A 25,081-nucleotide genomic window follows, 5' to 3' on the forward strand; every position below is an offset into this window, starting at 1 on the left:
ATTTATTTGAGAGAGAGAAATTGTGAGTGTATGAGCAGGTAGAGGGGCAGAGGAAGAAGGAGATAAGCAGATTCCATGCAGAGACTGGAGCCCAACATGGGGCTTGATCCCACAGTCCTGATCACGACCTGAGCTCAAATGAAGAGTTGGATGTTCAACTAATTGAGCCACCCATGTGTCCCACAGTTTCATTCTTTTGCAGGTTGCTGTCCAGTTTTCCCAACATCATTTATAAAAGAAACTGTCTTACCGTAATTGGATATTCTTTCCTGCTTTGTTGAAGATCAGTTGACCATATAGTTGTGGAGCCATTTCTGGGTTTTCTATTTGGTTCCATTGGTCTTAGTATCTGCCAGTACCATATTATCTTGATTATTATAGCTGTATAGCATAGCTTGAAGTCCAGAATTGTGATGTCTCCAAGTTTATTTTTCCTTTTTAAGATTGCTTTGGCTATTCAGGGTCTTTTGTGGTTCAATACAAATTTTAGGACTGTTTGTTTTAGTTCTGTGAAAACTGTTAGTGGTATTTTGATGAGGATTGCACTGAATGTGTCGACTGCCTTGGGTATTATAGACATTTTAACAATATTTGTTCTTCCAACCTCACCACTAAATTCTTAGTCGGTATTGCTGCAGCCAAAAACACTCATTCTCCAGCTTATTACATGTAATCAATAATTGCCAACCATTGTTATACACCATGAAATACTAAGAAAAAGAAATATTTACTTCATCCTACTGGGGGTAAAGGACTCTTTTATGGCAGCATCTTCTGAGCCAGGTTCAGGCACTGTAGGCCTTTCCCAACTCTAACTGCTGACAGGATAAATGTCTCAGTCCAACTCTGGCCCAATAGCACCACACCAAGGTGGATAACAGAGCAGTGGAAATCTCTGCTAATTTTAGTGGGATTTTCCTCAGCTGTTGTAATACCTTTATTATTCTTCTGATCACTTACTCATCACACAAAATCTAAATTCCTAAGTGTGATATTCACAGCTTTCATGATGGTGCTCCCACCAGTAAGTATGTGGTCTTTTCCCCTCCATCTGATCTCCAAACATAATAAACTACATGCCATTCCCTAAATGCATGCTTATTTTTGATATCTGTCTGCCTTTTCTCCTATTGCTCTCACTACTTGAACTATTCTTTCCTTGACTAACTTATTACCACCCTCCAAGACTTAGTTTTTGTTTGGTTGGTTGTTTCATCACCTTTTCAGGATAAGTTTTTTGTTTATTTGGTTGTTTTATCACCTTTGCAGGCTGTCCAAGATTTCCTTCAAACTCCTCTTCCTGGGTTCTAGAGAATTCTGTGCTTAATTCAAGAAGCTGTACTGTATTTTAATTTGGGCCTCACCATTGCTCAGTGAAGCTAACTGGGAGCAAATGTTACCTTTCATTTAAGATGTTCAGAATCTCACCCATATTGTGACATGGGACACACAACTTCAAAATAAATCGATAAATCAGTGAATGAATGAATGAGGAACAATTTTGTTTATCCTTGCCAAAGTAAATTAAAATATAAAGCCCACTCTTCCAGTTACTCTTATAGGAGTCACATCACTTCATCTGGACTTCAACTCAGCAATGTTGAGTACTTATTAAGTCCTAGACATCAGATGGACTCTGGAAGTACTCCTGTGAGTGAAACAGTGTTCTCTCCCTTAAAAGCATCACCAATTGGAATAGGAACCGAATAGTTAAATAAAACTGCATACTTAAAAACCAATGATATACTATATGGTGACTAATATAACATAATAAAAAATAAATAAAACTGCATAATACAACATATAATACAATCTCTCCCTCAATCCGACCTTTTTCCCTTTTGTTAGAAAATATACCTAGGACTTGCAATTTGCAAAAAAAAATAATAGAACTATGCAAATTATTTTATTACCAAAGCTCTTGAAAGACTATTCTAAAGCTGCCTTTTCCAATTTCTTTCAATGTTCTTGCTTTTATATTTAATCTCCTGCCTTTACCAATCTGATACTACTCTTTCTATCACTGATGCTCTCCTAACAGCCAAGTTGTATTCAGGCATAGCTATGGACACGAACTGCTGCTTTCAGTTGAATATGCATTTCTAGGATAAAGCTGATAGGAAGGCTACTACAAGCCAGCAGCAAAGAACACACTTCTTCCTCTTTCATCCTTTCATTCCTCCTCTAGTGCCCTATATTTTGCAAAGCCTTAGAGGCATGTGACAAAGAAAAATGTAGTCTGCAGAGCCTTAGCCCCAGTGGTCACTAAGCTGAATATAAAAATTCTGACAGATAATAATGTAACAACTTACACACTCAGGTTCTGTCTTCAGATATTCTCTGACACTTTTCTTTATAACTTTCATGAGCTCCCATGGCTTCAACTATTAATGCTGTACTGATTTTCTACTCTATCCATTTCTACTCCATCTCCCAAACTCTATCTCCACATAGTGACTAGGTACATACTTTCACTTACATAATTTCTACCACATTCAAGATAGATCCTCTTCTCAGCGAAGACAGTCATTAATAGTCTTTATACTATAAATGCTACCATAATTTTTCTAGTCAATCAGTATTGTGCCTCCCTCTATATATTCTGTTCTTTTTTCCGTTTATCATATACAATTTGACATCAGTCTCTGTTAAGTCTGTAAACCTCATTCCTGCTCCATCAATGTCTCATCACTTGTCTTTAATTACAAAAGAATTTTCTTGTAACTTATATCTGTAACTCCTGTTTTCATTTCACTTCAGTTTGTCCGACATAATGCTGTCTAATTTATCTTGCCTATCTCTGAGCACACTGTACACCTGGAATATTCGCCATGTCTCCCACTGCTTTACAAATTAAGTGTAAACTTTTCAAGTGGGTCTTCATCATATAACCTGAACCTATATTACCAGCTTTATCCTTCAATGTTTATCTGCATTACTAATATATGAGCACATTTATATGGAAATTTGAAACAGTGATATAGTTAAAAGTAGAATGTCTCCACTTTACACTATTAAAAGCAATAAAATCAAACCACAGCAGTCAATATGCCAAAAAAGCAATAATGGCAAAAGTAGAAAGGTAGTATCACCACAGAAAGCATTAGGCAAGAATACAGAAGCAAGAACCAATAAAACTAATTATATAAATTACTAAAGCAAAATGGATTCAAAAGTAGAATTATCCTAAATATTGCTCTATAATTGTCACAAATGCATACCTAAAAAACAAGTCAGAATACTTAAAAATAAAATGTAAAATTAGGTTAGTCTACCTAAAAGACCAGTTGATATTAACTCTCAAATAATACAAAAGAGAAAATTGCCATTATGTTAAAAAATATAATCAAAATTGTCATTTAATAATTTTGATTCTCTATGCACTGAATAACATGAACTAGAAATATATAAAGCAAAACCCACAAATTAATTCATGTTGAACTAAACATTTCATTTAATTTCTTTGTTCATAAATTATCCATGGAACAAAAGTAGCAGTGTTTCTGTTTGATAATCTCAAGGAAATTAAACAAAACCTTTTAACAGAAATTTATTTTTCCCCGGCTTTGTTGAAGTTTAATTGATAAATAAAACTGTACATATTTAAAATGTGTAATGTGACAATTTGATATATGTTTGCATAGTGAAATCATGACCACAATCAGGTTAAGTAAAACAACCATCATCTCATGTAATTATCTTTTTGTGTGTATGGATAAGAATATTTACAATCTACACTCTCCTAGCAAATTTCAAGTATACATACAATACAATTACTACCTATAGTTACCATGCAATACATTAGATAGCCAGAATTTACTCATCTTATAATGAAAGGTTTGTACCCTTTGACCAGCATCACCCCCATTTTACCCATCGCCCTGGCCCCAGATAACCACCATTCTATACTGAGTTCAACATTTTTTGTTTTGGTTTTTTTTTTAGATTCCACAAATAAGTGAGATCCTATAGTATTTGTCTTTCTTTGTCTGGCTTACTTCGCGTAATGTCTTCTAAGTTCACCTATTTTATTGCAAATGGCAAGATTTCATTCTGTCTCATGACCGAAAAATATTGCATTATATATAGAGTGAATATCTACCTATCTATCTATCCATAACTTTTTTTTAATCCATTCATACATTGACAGACACTTAAATTGTTTCCTTATGTTGGCTTCTGTGAATGAAGCAGCAATGAACACAAGAGTGCAGATACCTCTTTTAGATACTGACTGTCTCCTTCAGAAATATACCTAGAAGTGAGACTGCTGAATTAATGGGTTTCTATTTTCAATTTTTAAAAAATCTCCACACTGTTTTCCATAAGGCTGTACCAATTTATATTCCTAGCAACAATATATAGGGTTCCCTTCTCTTCACATCCTTAGCACTACTTGTTATTCCTTATGTCTTTGATAAATACCATCCTAAAAAGAAAGAGGGATGATATCTCATTGGGCTCCTAATTTCATTTTCCTGATGATTTGTAATATTGAGCACCTTTTCATTTATCTGTTGCCCATTGGTATACTTTTTGGAAAAATGTCTATTCTGGCTCTTTGTCCATTTTTAAGTGGATTATTTCTGGTTTTTGTTTTTGTTTTTGTTTTTTTTGCCATTGAGTTGTATGAGTTACGTATCTATTTTTGATATTAACCCTTTATCAGAGATATAGTTTGCAAATATTTTCTGCCATTTAATAGGCTGTCTTTTCAACTTATTCATTATTTATTTTCTATGGAGAAGCGTTTCAGTTTGATGTAGTCCTAATTGTTTATTTTTGCATTTGTTTCATGTGCTTTTGGCATTCATATGCAAAAAATCATTGCCAAGACCAATATTGAAGAGTGTAAGTTATTAAAACTGGCAAAATTGCATTCAGAGACTACTTGGTCTTTTTTTTTTTTTGCTTTTCATTGTAAACGAGAAAGAAAAAACTAAAGTATTAACTCAGCTTGTTAAAGGAAAAACAAAATAAAATTATAAAAATCAGTCAAAAAGAGTAGTTAACAAAGAAAAAAGCTAAAACTAATGACTTAGAGAACAAAAATAATCATCATGAAAAAATCAGAATTTGGTGTGTGAAAAAACAACTACAAGGAAAAAATTTAACAGGGTCAGTCAAGAAAAAGAAAAAACAAGTCTAGTGAATGAAAAAAAAACATGACTACAGAAGAAGAAGAAATGAAAAAATATATATTTCATATAACTTAATGATAATATATTTGAAAACCTCATTAAAATCATCTTTTCTAGAAAAATGTAGCTTGACCATATTGACTCAAGAATTAGAAAACATTAATCATGCCAAAACCAAAAAATACACTGAATAAATTTTAAAAATACTTTTCTTCAGAAAAGAGTCAAGCTCAGGTAATATATATAGGGGGGAATTCACCATCATGTTTACACACTTATGACCACCTTGATCCAGAACTACATTTTCAATATTGAATACCAAATGTAATGACTTCCTCTGGGGCAAAGGCTGGGCACATTTGCTGCAAGCCTCCATAAAAAAGTGTGGCTTTCCTACATTCCAAGTTTATCAGCTGTGATAAAAATTCCTTGTATATATGTAGCATTCACCTGACCACTTTCCTTTTACTCCTCAAGACTTAGAGCCAAGATGAACCTATGCAAACATGAAGCTCACACTACTGTTGTATAGGAAGCAATAAAATCTCTGCTTTTCACCCAGGAGTTTCATGCCTTCTCCCAGCATCTGTGAAACTATTGCAGGCTAACTTGTTAGCTTACAAGTGAGGTAAAATCTCTAACTCATCACATGTCTTATTAGTATCATGGGAGAATTTCTCAAAACTTTAAGAAACTGAAATGTGTTATGCTATTTAACAACAACAAAAAAAAAACCTTATTTCATTTGAAAAACTCTTGTAAAAATCTCTGATACAAATATCTTGAACAAAGTACAAAATAGAAGAACTACAGACCAATAGATATTCATCATTAAATGGGTATAAATTGAATCCAGTAATGTATTACAATTTTAATAAAGCCTAACCAATTACGTGTACATAAGAATGCAATCTCATATGTGGAAACTCATACAATAATTACTTTAATTGACTAAATGAGAATAATCATATATTTATGCTATTACTCTGCAGTGGGGAGGGTGGCGGAATTTCAAAAGTGGCAGTCCCACTAGGAAATTAACGTTACCTGGAAAAAGCATAATATCCAACGTTGGGTGCCTGGGTGGCTCAGTTGGTTAAGCAACTGCCTTCGGCTCAGGTCACGGTCCCGGAGTCCCGGGATCGAGTCCTGCATCAGGCTCCCAACTCCATGGGGAGTCTGTTTCTCTCTCTGACGTTCTCACCTCTCATGCTCTCTCTCACTGTCTCTCTCTCAAATAAATAAATAAATTCTTTAAAAAAAAATACCAACGTATAGAAAAACTGAAATGGATTATGGCCAAGTGATTTTAATAGATGCCTCTAGGTAGTTGGGGGGCAAAAACTAAAAATCGTGATAGATTGTCAGTTCAAAAAATAAAAAGCCAGGACGCCTGGGTAGCTCAGTTACTTAAGGCTTTGGCTTCAGGTCATGATCCCAGGGGTCAGGGATCGAGTCCCACATCAGGCTCCTTGCTCAGTGAAGAGTTTGCTTCTCCCTCTGCCTGACACTCCCCCTGCTTGTGCTCTCTCTTCCTGACAAATAAATGAATACATAAATAAATAAATAAAATCTTAAAAAAAAAACAAAACAAAAAAATCCCAAAAACAAAAAATAAAAGGCCTATTCAAGCTTCATGTATAGTGCTTTAATGTAGTATTAGTAGATATTTTGGAACATATCTGCCAGATGTAACACAATGCTGGAGAGAGATGCAAAAAGAAGAGAGGCTTCTTCCTTGTTTAATGGATCATGCTCTACTCAAACAACCAAAATATCTTAAGTTTATATTTGGGAATCCCTTATACCAATGCTACATATTTCCTTTACATTCTAGTGTTACTCCTTCCTGATTTCTGAGTATCTATGATCATTGCAGCACTGAATCTGTGCGAAAACTTGGTGTTCCCCGGTATAAAATGAGGTCCATATACACAAAGGAATATTAGCCGTCAGAAACGATAAATACCCAACTTTTGCATTCACATGGATGGGACTGGAGGAGATTATGCTGAGTGAAATAAGTCAAGCAGAGAGAGTCAATTATCATATGGTTTCACTTACTTGTGGAACATAAGCAACAGCATGGAGGACATTAGAAGGGAAAAATGAAGGGGGGGTCAACCGGAGAGGGAAAAGAACCATAAGAGACTATGGATTCGAGGAAACAAACTGAGGGTTTCAGAAGGGAGAGGGATGGGGAGATGGGTGAGCCTGGTGATGGGTATTAAGGAGGGCATGGATTTCTTAGCATACTGGGTATTATACACAATCGATGAATCATGGAACACCACATCAAAAACCAATGATGTATGGTGACTAACATAACACAACAAAAAAACTTTTTAAAGTAAATAAATAAATTAATTAATTAATTAATAAAACTAGCACTCTTTTGCTACCAGTCCTCAAATTAAAATGTTCATTCCTCAAAGAACCATATAGTCGAACAAGTTGATTTAAAAAGGCAATATGGAAAAAAAGGCAATATGATGAACCTAATTAATATTATGACATGTGATTGATGTTTAATCCTGTTAGAATTGTTAAAAATATTATGCAAGCCATGTTCTTAATTTTTAAAAATTTCATGTTATTTTAAAATATTTTGGGGGGCAAGAATATTAGCATTAAGGCAAATTATTCTTGCCTAGGAGGGTCACTGCTCAGCTCTTATCTAAATGTTTCCAGGTTTTTTACACATTTATTACCCACTATTAAGATCACAGAATATGTAATAGTTTTTATTTTATTTTAATCATACCTAATGTATCAGGTCAGTGGGCCAGCGACACAATTTATTGTACGTAATTTGTGCGATGTTACGATATTCAAGTTTGTTTTTCGCATCTCCCATCTTTCTGCTGACTGCATCTTTAAAACTGACGCTAGGGTTTTGGTCGTTCAACAGTGAGTGCCCTGAACTAGTTGCGTGAATGTGGTGATGAGTGGACAATAGGAGAATAATTTTTTAAATTGTAATAATCTTTAAAATTAGTTCAGAGATTAAATTTGTTTCTTATTTTTACTATTGCTGTACCTGGCTGTCTAATGAGGCACTGAATCACTGCCTCTGTATTAGCTAAGAATTTTCCACATGAAAGGGTCAAGAAATGATTTAATAGCCAAATATGGGACTATTATAAGTATTTCCTGAGAGTAAAATATAAATATGAAGCCAAATAAAAACCAATAAACTCCACAAAGTATTGGGAGATTGTGTCTTTTAGAACTCAATTTGGAAATTGTTCTGTCTGCCAAAGATCCAATGTAATGCATTACACCTTTCTCATATCATACCCTAAATTATAGGAAGAAGGGCAAGGTTATAGAAAGAGCACTAGAGAAAGGCACTGACATAGAAAAGCAGTGGGACTTCTGAGGATGGCTAATAATAGATTAAAATTAAAACTAAAGATTAAAATACCTGAAACTCCAGTTTTGTTTGGATCTTTCCAATAATAAAAAAGAAAGATCAGTAGCTATAGCTATAGTACTTTGAAGAATATGCTATACTGAGATTTTAATCTTAATTGCATTTGGTAATTATAGGCAGTTAATAAAAACCCATTTAACACTTTAAAAAATCTTCCATTTAAAGATATCTGACATGAAACTGCCTACCAAAAAGTTGATTTTTAACTCCAGAACTATATTGCATGCTATCTGAAATTTGTATATATTTTTTTCTTAAACCATTTTATTGGCTGTTTGTATTTCTAATTCTATGGCATGTTTTCTTACATCCCCAGTTAATTGTACTGTGGCTTTTATGATCTTTTGTTAAACAATTCCTTCAGATGATCCATAATTGTGATCAGTTCTTTTACCCGGGGGGGACACCCCAGATTAGTAATACGACATATGTAATGATGCCTAATGAAACTTGTTTCTTTATGGGAATGCTTCATATTACACACATATTTACAAATTTTTAAATAGTTTTATATGAAAAATTATATTGTCTTTACATTATTTAATGCCAATAACTGATCATAATCATAAATAGTGTCACTAATGATGAGATAAGTAAATTTCTAAACTGTGTATGTTCAAACTCTATGCTTCTGTTTACATAGGATAAATGCATAGCAAAGAGCAATCCAAGAGCTGATAAGAAGCAATTTCATATAAATTAAAGGTTACTAGAGAAGTATTATTCAGATATTTAGCAGAATCCTTAATTGCTAGAAAGCAATAGACAATGTAATCATTTTCATCTAGAGGGAACAGATTGGATGGCAAATTTCTCGTGTATTATCAAGGAGAGAGGGGGAATGAGAAAGAGAAAGGGAGACGTTCAGATTTTGCATACAACATGAGTATTCAACTAAAGTATCAGGCTGGCACAGTACGGAAAGTATCTCTGAAATGCTTCTGCTTTTAGGCATTATTATGCAAGTGGACAGCAAAATTACCAAAAAAGCATATGTTCATCCATTTATTCATTCAGTCATTCAATGAGTATTCACTGAGTGCCTCCCTTGCGCCAGGCATAGTTCTGAGCTTTTAGGATACACAGAAGAATGTGACAGAAAATCTGTCCTCACTGACAATATGTCAGTACTGCAAGATGCAGGCAGACAACAAACAAGTAAAAACAAATGAACAAAACAAGTTCAGATAGAGACAGGTACCAAGGACAAAACACAAAACCAGGTGATGTGGCAAGTAGCTGGAGGTTAAGTACATTTCAGAATGGGACAGCAGAGACAAGATTTTGGATGAAAAAAATAAAAATCTCCATTTTTGAAAGGCTAGTTATACAGGAATTTTTTCTTTGTCTCTCTCCTGCTGACCATATTTTGCCATTTCACTAATTATTATTGTTCCATTAAAGTGCTGAAATGCCAGTCAATAAATGATTATTGAGATCCCACTGTGTTCTCAGCACCAGTACAATTGGAAAATGTGGTTGAATTCAAACAGCTAATTCTACTGCTGTGATAAAATATGAGGTAGAGAGTGATGCTTAAATCAGTAAATAACTTAAGCCTTCTCTTTTTGAGGTGTGCAATTGAGTCTAAGCCTCTCCAGTCCATTCATATATCACAAATCTTGAGATTTCAGGAACTTCTCTAAGAGAAGGCATCATTTATTGCCACTAGATGGCACCAATTATTTCCATATTTTTAGGCCCCCTCCTCCCAAAATACCCCTTTTCTATGTAATGGCCATATGTAAAATGGAAGAGTATTAGCACTATTATTAATAGTACTATTATTAGCACTATTATTAATAAAATTATTGTTCCTCTATTAATACTTTTCTGTAGGAAGGATCACAGAAATAGCACTACAGATGGTATGTTCATTCACTGACATACTTGTTTAAGGTATATATTTCCTCCATTTTTTAAAATGGATTAAACAGTGTCTTTGAAAATGTAAAAAGGAAGAAAAGTAATTTAGTATATGAATATATATAATAATGGTGATATAAATATTAGGATCAAAAATAGCTTATAGATGTATACAATATTACATACATCTTTAAAAGTTTTTACAATTTTTTTTTTAAGATTTTATTTATTTAGTTAACAGAGAGCGACAGCAAGAGAAGGAACACAAGCAGGAGGAGTGAGAGAGGGAGAAGCAGGTTTTCTGCTGAGCAGGGAGCCTGATGCAGGGCTCGATCCCAGGACTCTGGGATCATGACCTGAGCTGAAGGCAGAGGCTCAACAACTGAGCCACACAGGCACCCAAAAGTTTTTAGAATTTAAATCTTTGCTTCAAGATAAGAAATGAGTGCCTCAGACTACTTGCTAGTTTGACTATCACTGTATTTCTTTCATTCTAAGACAGTCCAAAAATAATACTCACTTTAATATCTTCCAGAGTTTTTTGCCTCATGGTAATTAGTGTTCGATATCTCTGCTCTTCCTCATAGAGCTTCTCTTCATAGATTTTTTTTTCACTTATGAGATGATCAAACACTGCTTGTGCCTGCTCCTTTTTATATCTCATGGTTATAAATTCATTCCTATGAAGAAAGAATTGTATTTGCCATTAATCAATTCATATTTTATTTTTTAAGATACATTTATGATAGGGGCAACTGAGTGGCTCAGTGGGCTAAGCCTCTGCCTTCAGCTCAGGTCATGATCTCAGGGTCCTGGGATCAAGTCCCACATCAGGCTCTCTGCTCAGCAGGGAGCCTGCTTCACTATCTCTCTCTCTCTCTCTGGCTGCCTCTCCGTCTACTTGTGATTTCTCTCTGTCAAATTAATAAATAAAATCTTAAAAAAAAGATACATTTATGATATATTTTAAAAGAGCAAATATTAAAAAGTCTCAGAACTGAAGGGCTTTGGAAAAATTCCCTAGTTCTTTCCATAGGCCAACTTCCATAGAGATATGTCTAAATGATTCAGTTGTAAGAAAATCTCTGGAGAAATTTAGTGGATTCTCTTGGTTGCCTACACAGCATGCCTCTATTTCATTGCCGTTCTAAAAGAACCCCTCCTCCATGCAGCATATAACACCAAAGATACATTCTAATTAGATTGAGCCAATTAGCATGTGGCTAATTATTTAGAAGTGAACATAAATACTACCATAGCTTAATAAGATGAAAGACAAGGACCTAACTGCATGTAGAAAAGGCTCAACACCCACTAAATGTGAATGAGTCATGTTTTCAAACTTGATGACAATGGACACTGTGGAGAGAGAAAAAAAACGAGTACCTAAGGTTGAGCTGTTGATTCACTAATGTCAACCAATTCTGCAGCTTACCCTACCCAAGGGTCTCTGTAATATAAGATGACACATTTTCTATTGTTTAATTTAAGCTGTTGTGTGAACATGTTTGTTTGTGCTTAGGTGGGTGTATTTTGTCATTTGTAACTAAGTATATGCTGAGACAGATATTAAATGGTTTTTATTTAAATAACAACACTAATAGAAAAAGCATAAGAAAGTGGTAAAAACAATAATGAAAATGAACGTGCTTTAGAAATAATTGCCAAAGTTGATCAGCAACACAGAGGGCAGAATAAAGAGCTGCAGAAGTGCAGCACTGTCTTATGTTACCCTTATTTGTTTTTATCTCTGCTGGTATAGAAAACTGAGTCATCCGCACAGTTACCTAATAAGGCAGCAGAACTAAAGTTTTTTTTGGTGGGGGCTGAAATGTTAAAGCATGCTGAATATAATATCTTATTTAATACAACAAAATCCTATGAAAGTATAATCATTATAGCAATTTACAAATGAGGAAACTAAACTTTACCATAATTAGCTTATATAAGCTACTTAGTAAACAGCAGTACCAGAATGCAAATCCAGTTTTATCTTACTCTATTTGATTCAGCAGCTCGACACTAAATATGCATTTTTTTTCTCTCTTTCCCTACTATGGCTATTACCAAAAATTTGAAAACAATGTTTTTTGTTCACATTTTTAGATGTGAGCCTCTCCTTCTGAATAGAATAAAGTCCTTCCCTTTTATCTGCCTTGCTCAAGTCTGTTCCATTTCATCATTTATACCCAAAACATCCAAAATTCTTATGTGACATCCTATATAAATACTCACTAATATCAATATTATGGAACAAAGAAACCATGAAATTTACATGGCGAAGAGCTAGTATGACTAGAGCCAAAAAACCTCACAGTTGCTCCCAGCAAACATCTCTATATTTTGACCACATATACTTTGTTCTCCACACTAAGAATTTTGAGTTTGGATTATATTCAAGACAGCATTTTTATTAGTTAATTATACACACACATATATTATATAGACTATATATGCTTATGTGTATATCTGTGCATGAAAATAGTGTTTCCTTTCTCATAATGATAAAAAGAATAAACTCTGAAGTCCTATGGGTCTGGCCCTAAATCCTTTCACATTCTACTTAAGAAACAGTTGTAAAAATCAGAGTCAAGGACAGCTTCGATTGCTATTACTCTAATCATCATATTTTAATCATTTTGCATATGCAAGTTTGTATTTCTAAAATTATCTTCAGATAGTCAAAGGTACATTTTCCCATTTGTCATTTCTTTGTCCTTCTTCGTGTCTGGCTCTAGGCACACTGTAGGTTCTTAATAAATAACGATTAACTTGATATGGTCACCTATTGAAAATAACAGTAGATTATTACTAATGTAGTTTATTTGCAATAATCTTCTTTCCAACACTAGTTTAGTGAGTCAGTATGGACAGTTTTAAGGGCACATGCTTTGGAATGAGATGGACCTAAACTGGAGCTGGCTTTAACCACTGATTATCTGTACAAAGACAATCATTTAATTTCCCTGAGCTTCTGTTTCCTCAGTGTTCATATGAGAATGTTATTACATAATTTAAGAATTTGCAGTGAGAACTGGATAAGATGACGTACACAGATTGCCCACAAAGTGCCTGGCACATTAGGAAGTCAAAAAATGGTATCTTTAAATATTATTTGACATTATCCATAGTCATTGTAAATTAATAGAGCTATAAATAGTGTCACAGGATCAATTATTCATTTTCTCCCTTTCCTGGGAGAAAGCAAAGTTTTGTCAAGTTCAGAGAGGGAACTGTTTCACTAGGACATGGTGGCCACTCTTGTCCCAAAGGCAATGTAATATAGCCACAGAATAGAAGAAAATGTTATAACTGAAATAATAACAATTCTTTATTTATTTATTTATTTATTTATTTATTTTAAAGATTTTATTTATTTATTTGACAGAGAGAAATCACAAGTAGACGGAGATGCAGGCAGAGAGAAAGAGAGGGAAGCAGGCTCCCTGCTGAGCAGAGAGCCCGATGCGGGACTCGATCCCAGGACCCTGAGATCATGACCTGAGCCGAAGGCAGCAGCTTAACCCACTGAGCCACCCAGGCGCCCATAATAACAATTCTTAAACTAAATCTTAAACCAAACTCCTTATAAACCAAACTTAAACTAAACCTTTATAAGTCTAATGTGAACTATAAAATTTTAGACATATCACTGAGCCTCAAAATATTCTTACAGATGTCAAATAATGTGAATATCTTTGAAAATAAACATTTCCTTGCTTTCTTACATGATATACTGAATATGATTTTATGTCTTTCAGATAAAGCTGAATGATCATTTTGAACATAAGTTTTTACCCCATAGTAACAGCTAAATAAATCCTTGTTGAGTGAACTGACTTGACTTGACATTATAGTATGGTAATCAAGCTGTGGGTAACTGTTTTTCTGACATTTTATCCCTTAAGTGCTATGATTTTGTTAATGCTGTGTTAGCCTTCTTATTTGAATCAAACTGTAATTCCTAAATGTGACCGATGCATGTCCTTCTTGTAGTCCTTCAAGCTCTGTTCGCAACATATTACAAAACAGATAATAAGAACCAAAAGGAATAAAGGAAGAGTATGTAAGTTCTAAGTGAGGGTCTTAGGAAACACCAAAGGTCATAGAGTATGAACATTCTTTGAGTGAAAAACCTTACTAACCCTTGCTAGGTAACCCTTGCCCCTGATTAATAAAGGGACCAAATAAGAGGTTTCCGAAGACAGTAAATACGAACAAATTACATAAGGTTTTGTAGAATATCTGTTTCTAAAGGATTACTTCAAAACTTACCAAAAGAGTTTGGGTGAAAAAGCATATATTATTAACCATGTCCTGTGAGTAATACTGAAATTTGTGGGAAAGATTATCAATTTCATAATTAATATAAGTTCTCATACTTGGAAAACAATAAGCATTCCCAGTTATTCAAGTAAAAGTAAACCCAGGGGAATAATAAAAAAATGAATTCAATTTATGCTTATTTGTTTTTGTTTTGTTTTGTTTTGTTTTTTATGTAAGCTCTAAGTCTAGGTAAAGCTCAATGTGGGGCTTAAAGTCACAAACCTGAGATCAAGACCTGAGCCCAGGAGTCTGATGTTTAATTGACTGAGCCACCCAGACGCCCCCACAATTCATGTTTTTAAGCCAAAATGATCAAATATCACTTGTATACTCTGCATCAAATAATGATGGAAAATAATGGACCATTTTAAGAATAAACCTTAAAGAAATTTGACCTTATCTCTTTTAAAAATAATATATTGAATACTTAATATTTTGATAAAATTTAAGTACTTACTTTAAACTCTCAAGTGTCTGAGCAAAAATATTACTTTCTTTCTCTTTTTCTTTTAAGTTCTTATTCAACTTCTCTATTTTTGAAAGATAAATAATCGTTTTACTTTTTGTATTCTCTATTTCTCTAAAAATCATTGAGTGTTTTTCCTGGAAAAGAAATTAAAGGATGTTTTATTTTAAATACTAGAATTTTCAAATCCTTGCAACTTAAGGACACAATTACATTTGGCCACGTAAATAATTAAAAGCAAATAGAAACTTGTTAACAGTATAAATAACAACTTAGGTTTATGTTCTTTCTCTTCTCCATAGTTTTATCAGATAAGATTATCAAAAAATGGCTTAGAGGGGTGCTTGGGTGGCTCAGTTGTTAAGCGTCTGCCCTCAGCTCAGGTCACAACCCCAGGGTCCTGGGATCGAGTCCCACATCAGACTCCCTACTCACTGGGAAGTCTGCTTCTCCTTCTCCTTCTCCCTCTCTCTGCCTGCCACTCCCCCTGCTTCTGTGCTTTCTATCTCTTTCAAATAAATAAAAAAATAAAATCTTTAAAAGATGGCTTAGAACTATATGTCTCTCTCACCACATCTCTCTTCCTCTGCCTCCATTTTACTCTCTCTACCCTTACTGTGTTCCCCTCCACATACTCCAATATAAGGACACCTTAAGGGCATGTCCTTTCAAAATATAAACAGGTTGATGGGGTGCCTGGGTGGCTCAGTTGGTTAAGTGTCTGCCTCCAGCTCAGGTCATGACCTCAGAGTCCTGGGATCAAGTCCCACATGGGGCTCCCTGCTCAGTGGGAAAGTCTGCCTCCACCCCTCTCCCTGCTCATGACGTCCCTCTCTCTTTCTCTCTCTCTCTCAAATAAATAAAGTCTTAAAAAATATATAAACATGTGGTTACTAGTCCTCAAACATGTACAATGAAGGTGGGCAAGGATATACATGGTCCTGATCTTTCAAACAAAACAAGTCAATGTCTAATACCAGTATACTTTCCCAAAGCTGGCTTGTGCAAGTCCAAACTGAAGACTTGATTTTGCATCTATTTTTTGCATGATCCTTTCATCACTTGATTTTCGTATTGACTGAATGATTTACTGATCGGATGACTGATTTACTGAATGCTGTGCCCCACATTTGGCATGGCTTCTAATTAGCGCTACTCTCCCAAATGATTTCAGATATCAACTGCTCCCTTTGCTCCTATTTTCTCCCACTTTCCCCCATATGCTCTCTGATTCTTTCTCTGCTCTTACAGATTTCAAGAAGAAAGGCTAAACTTTTACATTTATTTTCCTATAAAACTCTGCTATTTGTCCATGACTTTCAACACTGTGTACTGCATTTGCATTTTCATACTTTCCCTTTGTTTCTTTTTCTGAAAGTTCTGGAATTAGTCTACTGATAAATGAGGGTTTTTTGGTTTGCTTGTTTTTAACATCTGAATGTAGCTGAAAGATGGTTTACTAGGATTCTTCAATGCGACCAATAGGCTATTAGATTATTACTAGGGAAAAAAGTCAATTCCCCACCCCCACAAAGTGTGAAGAAGTACTAGTATGGAATAAAGTAAGTAAGTAGGAGTCAAAGAGGATGGGCAGCTCTGGGTACATCATGCTACCACTAAGTTTGAATTTTAGGTCAGATTCCATAATTCATGCCTTAATCTTGAAGAAAGATTCCCACAGGAAACTCAGAAGACATCAGAAGCAATGGTATCAACAACTTAGACCATACCAGCCAGTTCAGCTGTGCTGAAGGTGGTGTCAGAAGACTCTACACTAAAGGACAGAAGGAGACAGTGCGTTCACTGCAGACAGCAATGAAAAGCCAAGAATGGTCTTTTGCCACTTTAATAGGTACCATCAGTGAGGCTTTGGTAAACGTGAACAGCACATTGCTGTCCATGGCATCAAAAATATCAGAAACATCATTATAGTGAGCTGAGTTTAGAGAGAAGCAGTTAGATGTCATGTGTCAATCAGGAGTACAAACCTGCACACGTGCAATGAGCAGAAGTTTGCTCCCTACCCCCAATAGCCATTTGTAAGTCTTTTGATAAATGCCGAAGTGCCATCAGAACAAAAGGGAATAAAGGCATAAAAAAGCACATGTAATGACATGAAATGACCATTCTTTGGCTTATTTCTTTCTCTAGCCCTGGGGGACACAGGTTTCAGGAATTTGGAGGTTTTCCAACCCAAGAGTACTTTCATGTCCCGCCCGGGAAGAATCTAAAAATCTGAACTGCAGTTAATAAATGTTTTATTATAAAACATGTTTCATCATTTCCTTATCTTCCTAAAACTTTTTAAGTCACATATTTAAAAAATATTAGGTAATAAAGATTATATTCAAATTCTGAATTATTAACTTCAAATTATATTTTTAATTTTTATTTAAGATTTTAAAAAAGATTTTAGATTAAGAATTTTAGGATTTTAAGATTTTTATTTAAGATTTATTTCTTAAATTATCTAAACATAATAAGTTTAGAATCTATGCCCAAGATTTAAACTGGGGTTAAAAGAGTAAAAATTCAGTAATGGCCCAGGTTTAGCTTGGCCCATGACTGAAATGCTTATGCACAGTAAAAGATAGAATTATTTGTCTTAAAAATTATTTGTCTTAGAACTCAAGTTCTTAGAAGACAGAAATAGGGTCTATAGTATGGCTTGTACCCCTATCAGCATCAAAGTACTTAATAAATGCTATTAACAATGTTTGACATTACAACATTTTGGAGTTCAACAGCATGGCACATGAGCCATTTCTTCATCTGTGTGTTGCCCATCTCACTAGCTTCATCTCTTTTCTCTCTTATAATGGGTACCCTGCTCTCTGGTCATACCAAACTACTTGCAATTCCACAAACACATAGCACTATTCCATATCTTTGCTTTTCAAACAGCACCTGTTTCTAAAATGCCCTTACTTCATTTCTTCATCAATTTTAAAATTATATAATAATAATAATAATAATAGGAAGAAGAAGAATCATCTCCAGTGACAATAATTTTTTAAGGCTTTTTGTGTTTCATCTATACTCCACAACAGCATGGTACTATAAGTATTTAACCTTCATTTACTCTACTAGTAATTCTCATTTTTAGATATAACCTCTGAAAAACCTTCCCCAGTTCCCTCAGTTCAGTCAGGTTTCCTCCTCCATGACACTCTTCCACCTCATTATACTGCTGTCATGGCTTTGGTCACAGCGTATTAATGCTCTCTATGACCTTGTCTGTTCCCCAACAAGATGACGAACTTTTTGAGTGAACAAAGTTCTCCTTTTACTTCTCCAATTCTGGCAAATTTCAAAAATGTTTAATATATCTTAAGTGCTTAACAGTGATTGGAAAGACAAACTTATTTGAAGGACAAAAAAAGAAAATTAGCCCTTCTTCTCTAGCCCTTCAACTCCTAGTACCTTCTATAATATTGAGAGCACACACAAAGAATGTGTTAGCTCATATTCTTCATTGAAATTTGTTATATTTATTAAACATACCACCTTTGGCCATGTTTAGTTAATATTTTTTTAAACTAGTATTTAAATGTGGACATGAGAACTGGGTGGTTTTCCATTGCCGTGTTTGACACATAGATTTTTCCTTTGTGACTTGTTAACAATAATTTGTTGTCAATAACAGTAGTATGCTGAGTAGTAGAAACTTGTCTGAATGTTTTTGTTCCTGATTTTAATGGAAACACTTTTATTTTTTTTTTTTTTTTTATTTTTTTTTTTTTTTATTTTTTTATTTTTTTTTTATTTTTATTTTTTTTTTAATTTTTTATTTTTTATAAACATATATTTTTATCCCCAGGGGTACAGGTCTGTGAATCACCAGGTTTACACACTTCACAGCACTCACCAAATCACATACCCTCCCCAATGTCCATAATCCTCCCAAACCCCCTCCCCCCGGCAACCCTCAGTTTGTTTTGTGAGATTAAGAGTCACTTATGGTTTGTCTCCCTCCCAATCCCATCTTGTTTCATTTATTCTTCTACCCACTTAAGCCTCCATGTTGCATCACCACTTCCTCATATCAGGGAGATCATATGATAGTTGTCTTTCTCTGCTTGACTTATTTCGCTAAGCATGATACGCTCTAGTTCCATCCATGTTGTTGCAAATGGCAAGATTTCATTTCTTTTGATGGCTGCATAGTATTCCATTGTGTATATATACCACATCTTCTTGATCCATTCATCTGTTGATGGACATCTAGGTTCTTTCCATAGTTTGGCTATTGTGGACATTGCTGCTATAAACATTCGGGTGCATGTGTCCCTTTGGATCACTACATTTGTATCTTTAGGGTAAATACCCAATAGTGCAATTGCTGGATCATAGGGCAGTTCTATTTTCAACATTTTGAGGAACCTCCATGCTGTTTTCCAGAGTGGCTGCACCAGCTTGCATTCCCACCAACAGTGGAGGAGGGTTCCCCTTTCTCCGCATCCTCGCCAGCATCTGTCATTTCCGACAATAGCGAAACACTTTTAATCTTTCACCAATAAGTAGAGCGTTAGCTGGAAAATACTGGTAGAAAATCTATGACACATTATCAAGATAAGGATGTTTTCATTCTATTTCTAGATAAGTCTTTCTGAAAATCATTAGTGGCTATAGTGTTTTATTAAATATTTTAGGTTATCTTTCATTTCTGAAAATGTACTGAATCATAGTAGTACAGTTGATCCTTGGACAACACAGGTTTGAACTTGCAGGTCTGCTCACATGCAGATTTTTAACGGCACACTGCTGTAAATGTATTTTTTCTTCCTTATGATTTTCCTAATAACATTTTTTTGCCTAGCTTACTTTAACATAAAGATACAGTATATAATATCTATAGCATAAAAATTATTTGTCAACCAACTATCCGTTATCAGCAAAGCTCCCAGTCAATAACAGGCTATTAGAAGTTTTGGGGGAGTCAAAAGTTACACGTGGCACAGCCTAAACCCTGCATTTTTCAAGTGTCAGCTGTATATTTGTTTATGCTGACTCATTTTCACATTCTTTTTTTTTTATTTTAGATATTATTTATTTATTTGACAGAGAGAGAGATCACAATTAGGCAGAGAGGCAGGCAGCAGAGAGGGGGAAGCAGGCTCCCTGCTGAGCAAGGAGCCTGATGTGGGACTCAATCCCAGGACCCTGGGATCATGACCTGAGCCTAAGGCAGCGGCTTAACCAACTGAGCCACCCTGATCTTCACATTCTTCAAAGGAATGTTACTTTGCATAATACACTGTAAAAATTTAGTTCACTGATAACAGAGTTTGTCATCTGAGTTCATAAGTGACACCACCTATAGATTTTATTTTTGGATTTTTTCTTTAGATTTTTTAGATTTTTTCTTTAGGTTTTCTTTAGATTTTCCTTTAGATTTTGCTTTAGATTTTTTTTCTTTAGATTTTTTTTTCAAGCTAGTATTTTTCAGTTACAGTCTCAGAATTATACTATTACAGAGTGAATTTAGAAGTTTTCTATACTTTCTTATGGTCTGCATCTCATCTTTGTGGGGGGGCCTGCAAAGTATCTGTGCATGTTTTTTTTTTTTTTTGTTGTTGTTGTTTTCTCTTTTTGTTGTTGTGGTTGTTATTGTTCTTTTTTGCTTTTAGAGAGAGAATATGTATACATGCAAGCTAGGGGAGAGGGGCACATGGAGAGGGCATAAGAGAACCTCAGGTGAGCCTAACGAGGGACTCAATCTCACAACCCCGAGATCATGACCTGAGCTGAAATCAACAGTAGAAGGCTTAACCGACTGAGCCACCCAAGTGCCCCTGTGCTTGTTCTTGTGGTCAGTGGCATAGACAAATTTACATTTATTCTATAATTTTTATTCTACTTTTGTTGTGACTTTCCCTCTTTATCCAGTTTCCATTATTTGTATTTTATAAATAAATTATATAAGGTATGCTAGGTACTTCAAGTTTTTCTTACCAAGATAATTTATTGGTAACACTAATGTATTACCTTGGCCTGTTCTGTAATTTTTGCTGTATAGTTCATCATCAATCATTTGTAAACAATTTGTGCTTCTAAATATTCCTTAACACAGATACAAATGATGAAAAAAAGTAACTTAAAAAATATTTCAAGTAATCTGTTTTCTTTTTTGTTTTATTTTATTTTATTTTTTTTGAGTTATGATTTTGCTTCATTGTATTCAACAAAAGTAACCTGTATGATCTGACCAGAATAATGTAATAGTATAGACTCTAAGGCCAGTGCTGGATTTAGTGAATCTCAACTCCTCCATTAATGAGCTGTGTGAAACTGAACAAGCTAATTCGAAAATAAGATATGAGATTTTTCAACTGTAGAATGGGGATAATAATAGCATAAACTTCACAGAGTTATTATGAAATTTAAATGAGTTAATGTGTCTGAGCACTTATAATAGTGCTTGGTATACAGAGAACATGCAAAAAAACAGTATCTGGTGTTATTATTACTACTATTTTCCTTGATAATGTTTACATTTCTTTTGTGGCTTAGTACAGTGGGGTAAGGAGAGGGTAGGGGTTATGGACATTGGGGAAGGAATATGCTATGAAGTGTGTAAACTCGGCAATTCACAGACCTGTACCCTTGAGGCTAATAATACATTATATGTTAAGAAAAAAAAATTATATTAAAAAAAACCAACCTGATCCTGGAAAAAAAAAAGTGATATGATTACACCTCTATCTCATAGCCAACATGCTGTCCACCAACAAATCCACTTGGTGCTACCTTTAAAGTATATCCAGAGTACAGCAGGTTAAAGACAATGGACTGTCTCTACTTCCCCATACCCAGAGATTCTCTAAAGACAGAATATTAAAGAGAAGAAGATTTTCAAGGAGAAAATATTTCTAATTTGGAAAAAGCCCTGAAGCCCTTTTGATATATGATTACTTGTTCATGCTGCCTATACACCAGCTTGAGGGTAACTGAGATGTCGGATATTAACAGATGTTTCAGTCTGTATATTGGTCCCATCTGTAGAAACACAGTACTATTTAATACAATACAAATCCTTACCCCTACTTTGTAGGATAGGTTTACAGGAGGATGCACTAGTACAATGGGAAAACCACTGTAAGAGAAAAAATGAAGACACAGAGACTGTTTGTGTGTGCATGTATGGTGCGTGTATGTGTGTGTATGTGTATAGAAACTACTTACTGTAACCAATTAGAAATGAGAGGCATCCACCTAAAATAAATTTGCTTGAAAAGTTTTCATTGACATAAAGAAGTTGTAAATTCAAAATTATTTTTTATGTTAAATTTCTTACCTCAGTTTCTGTTATTGCATCACGAGTTTTCTTCCCCCTTCTTCGTAATTTTTGCTTAGTTCTTTCCACGTTTCTTTTAACATAGTCTCTCCTCTCAATTATATCATTTAATATCTAGAAGACATTCAGAAATTAAGATGTGTAACATTTGCAATCCAATTATCCCAGGTTAGACCAAATAGTTTCCAAGTGGCTATATTAATAATAACTATATATATATATATGTATATATATGTATAAGGGAAAAGGACCACCAAACATGAATTACAAAAACATATTATGATATCCACATCCCAATATTCCATTATGAATTATTGGAGAAAACAAAAACCTAAGCAATTTTAGCTAAATAAAAAAACTAAAAAACTCACAAAGAAATTGCAAGTTTTCACCATGATATTTAAAATATCTTAACCAAAACGGAAACTGCAAATACAAATTGTTAGCAATCATTACCAAAAGTACATAAAAACTTATTGTTTTCAAGAGTTTGTGTTACATTGATAGTTCTTATAATTTATAAACTAAAACATAATAAAAACAAAAATGATTACCCAAGTATAAGATGAGATAAAACAATGGCTATTAGAAAATGAGGGGGAATAAAAGTCATTAATCTTTGCAGGAATTCATTAAACTCAGATGATTATACTGAGCCTTTTGAAGCAATTAATAAATTTCCATCACTAATGTAAGGAGGAGCCATTATTAAAATCATTTATCTCACTAGGTGTTAGTAGTGGTTATATATTCATTACGTGAGCTCTAGGATAAGCAATTAAGAGCCCTGAGTATAGTAGTATACTCAGAATTTGTTTGTTGCCATGTTTTATGGCCTTGTACAAGCTGCTTCACACATTTAGGCCCAAGTTTTCTGAAGTCTGTAATCCAGATAAACTCTGTCTTGGCCATTTCATAGGGAGACTTTGAAGATCAAAATAAACTTTCATAATGGGAACATTTTCTAAATCATAAAGTTTTTTAAATTTAAAAAAGCTGAAAATTTTTAAAGACTCAGAATATAAAATTACATCATCATTTACAAAGAAAAAAAAAATCCTGTTGCCAAAATGGCCCAAATGAATATATGTATGTTCTCCCTGCATCTAAGGACAAGAATATATAACTCTTACCACACCCTCTACTTTTCCAAAAGACTAATGACATGATGCATACATATTTTTCTACTTAATTTTTCTTTGGGAAGGGCTAGCAATATCAGTTACTGCCATAAACTAGTTGTTTTGAAAATATTTTATCGACATTTGCTTTATTTTTCATCCTAGGTGTCTTAACTTCTTCTACATACATCAAATATTTGCCATAAAAATGTCAAGATGCATTATATTTTACATTTGAGCAAACATAGCTTTAGCATTTTATTAACAAGCAGTAAAGACTTTGAATTAAATTTAACATAGTGGGCAATCACACCAAATAAATCACTACTCATTTTATTTGAAAACTGTTTGCCTAAGTACACGCTAATATAGAGTATGGGGTTCCCGGTAATAGCATTCATAGTCTTGCTATGTAGTTCCACTATAGATTAGTTGTGTGGTCGTAAAATACATATTTTGTTCATGCTTTTATGTCTTTCTATGTGAAATCATAATATTCCAAGTAATAATGTAAAATCACATACATGGTTTGTTGACTTAAATGTTCCTGGAAATTAGCTTCTGGATTAATTATAAATGCTTACATCAGAATGTTCTTTGTGGATAGTTCTGATTCTTATAGCATCTGCTTCTAGTTGAAGTAGAGGTGTCCCAAGTTTTGCCAGTGCTAGGGTACACATTGCTTTATTTTCCAAAAGATCCCGCCTCTCAAGTATCTGTTCTTCTTGGATGGAATACAGTTTTTTCTGCCAGATTTTAAATAATTCATTCAGTTATTAATTACCTAAACATGGGGACTGAGGAGTACTTTTGTAAAGTACATTTGTACAGAATTGCTGAATCCCTATATGGTACACATGAAACTAATATTTCACTATGAGTTAACTAACTGGAATTAAAAACTTAAAAAAAATAAATGTTTATTGAGTCTCAATCCTGAGCCAGGCAGTAGTTTTTGTTGCTATTTAAAAATTAAAAAAATATATATGCCACCATAAAAAGCAATAGGTATGAATATAGCATATTTATATGACACACAATTATTATTAGAAAAAAATGAGAGAAAATTTTAATATAGACAATAAAAAGTCAAACATTCTTAAGTAAGTATGGGAGGATAATAAGGTTAAGAAGCACAGTAACATCAAATATTGAAATCTATGTAATTCCTGTCATCTAAGGTCCAATAAAACCAATGAACAAGAAGTTAATGACAAATATGAAGCAGAGAGGGTTAGAAGATTACGGAATTACTGATCATATATATTCATAGAAAAATAAATCAGAAAATTTGGCATTTCCAGCATATAGAAATAGAAAAACACTGCTTTTATATGTTTGAAAATACTGAATTTCCTAACAGAAGAAATCACAATTAGTGTTTATATGGAAGAAGGCCAGAGGTCCAGATAATCTCAAAGAAGTATA

At 34.1% G+C, this 25,081-nt stretch overlaps 1 protein-coding gene across 2 annotated transcripts in view; it reads right to left on the reverse strand.

The window, feature by feature from the left end:
* Positions 1 to 25,081, reverse strand: part of CCDC178 (coiled-coil domain containing 178) — a 442,343-nt gene that overhangs the window by 249,758 nt on the left and 167,504 nt on the right. For both annotated transcript variants that reach the window (XM_004742898.3, XM_004742897.3), the window contains 4 exons: positions 24,238 to 24,399; positions 22,533 to 22,646; positions 15,227 to 15,372; positions 10,964 to 11,123 (listed from right to left, as the gene is read on the reverse strand). In XM_004742898.3, coding sequence (XP_004742955.1) covers positions 10,964 to 11,123; positions 15,227 to 15,372; positions 22,533 to 22,646; positions 24,238 to 24,399 — 582 coding nt within the window. The remainder of the gene's footprint in view (positions 1 to 10,963; positions 11,124 to 15,226; positions 15,373 to 22,532; positions 22,647 to 24,237; positions 24,400 to 25,081) is intronic.

This window comes from Mustela putorius, unplaced genomic scaffold (assembly GCF_011764305.1).
Source record: "Mustela putorius furo isolate JIRA1106 unplaced genomic scaffold, ASM1176430v1.1 tig00003858_pilon_pilon_pilon, whole genome shotgun sequence".
Lineage (NCBI taxonomy): Eukaryota > Metazoa > Chordata > Mammalia > Carnivora > Mustelidae > Mustela > Mustela putorius.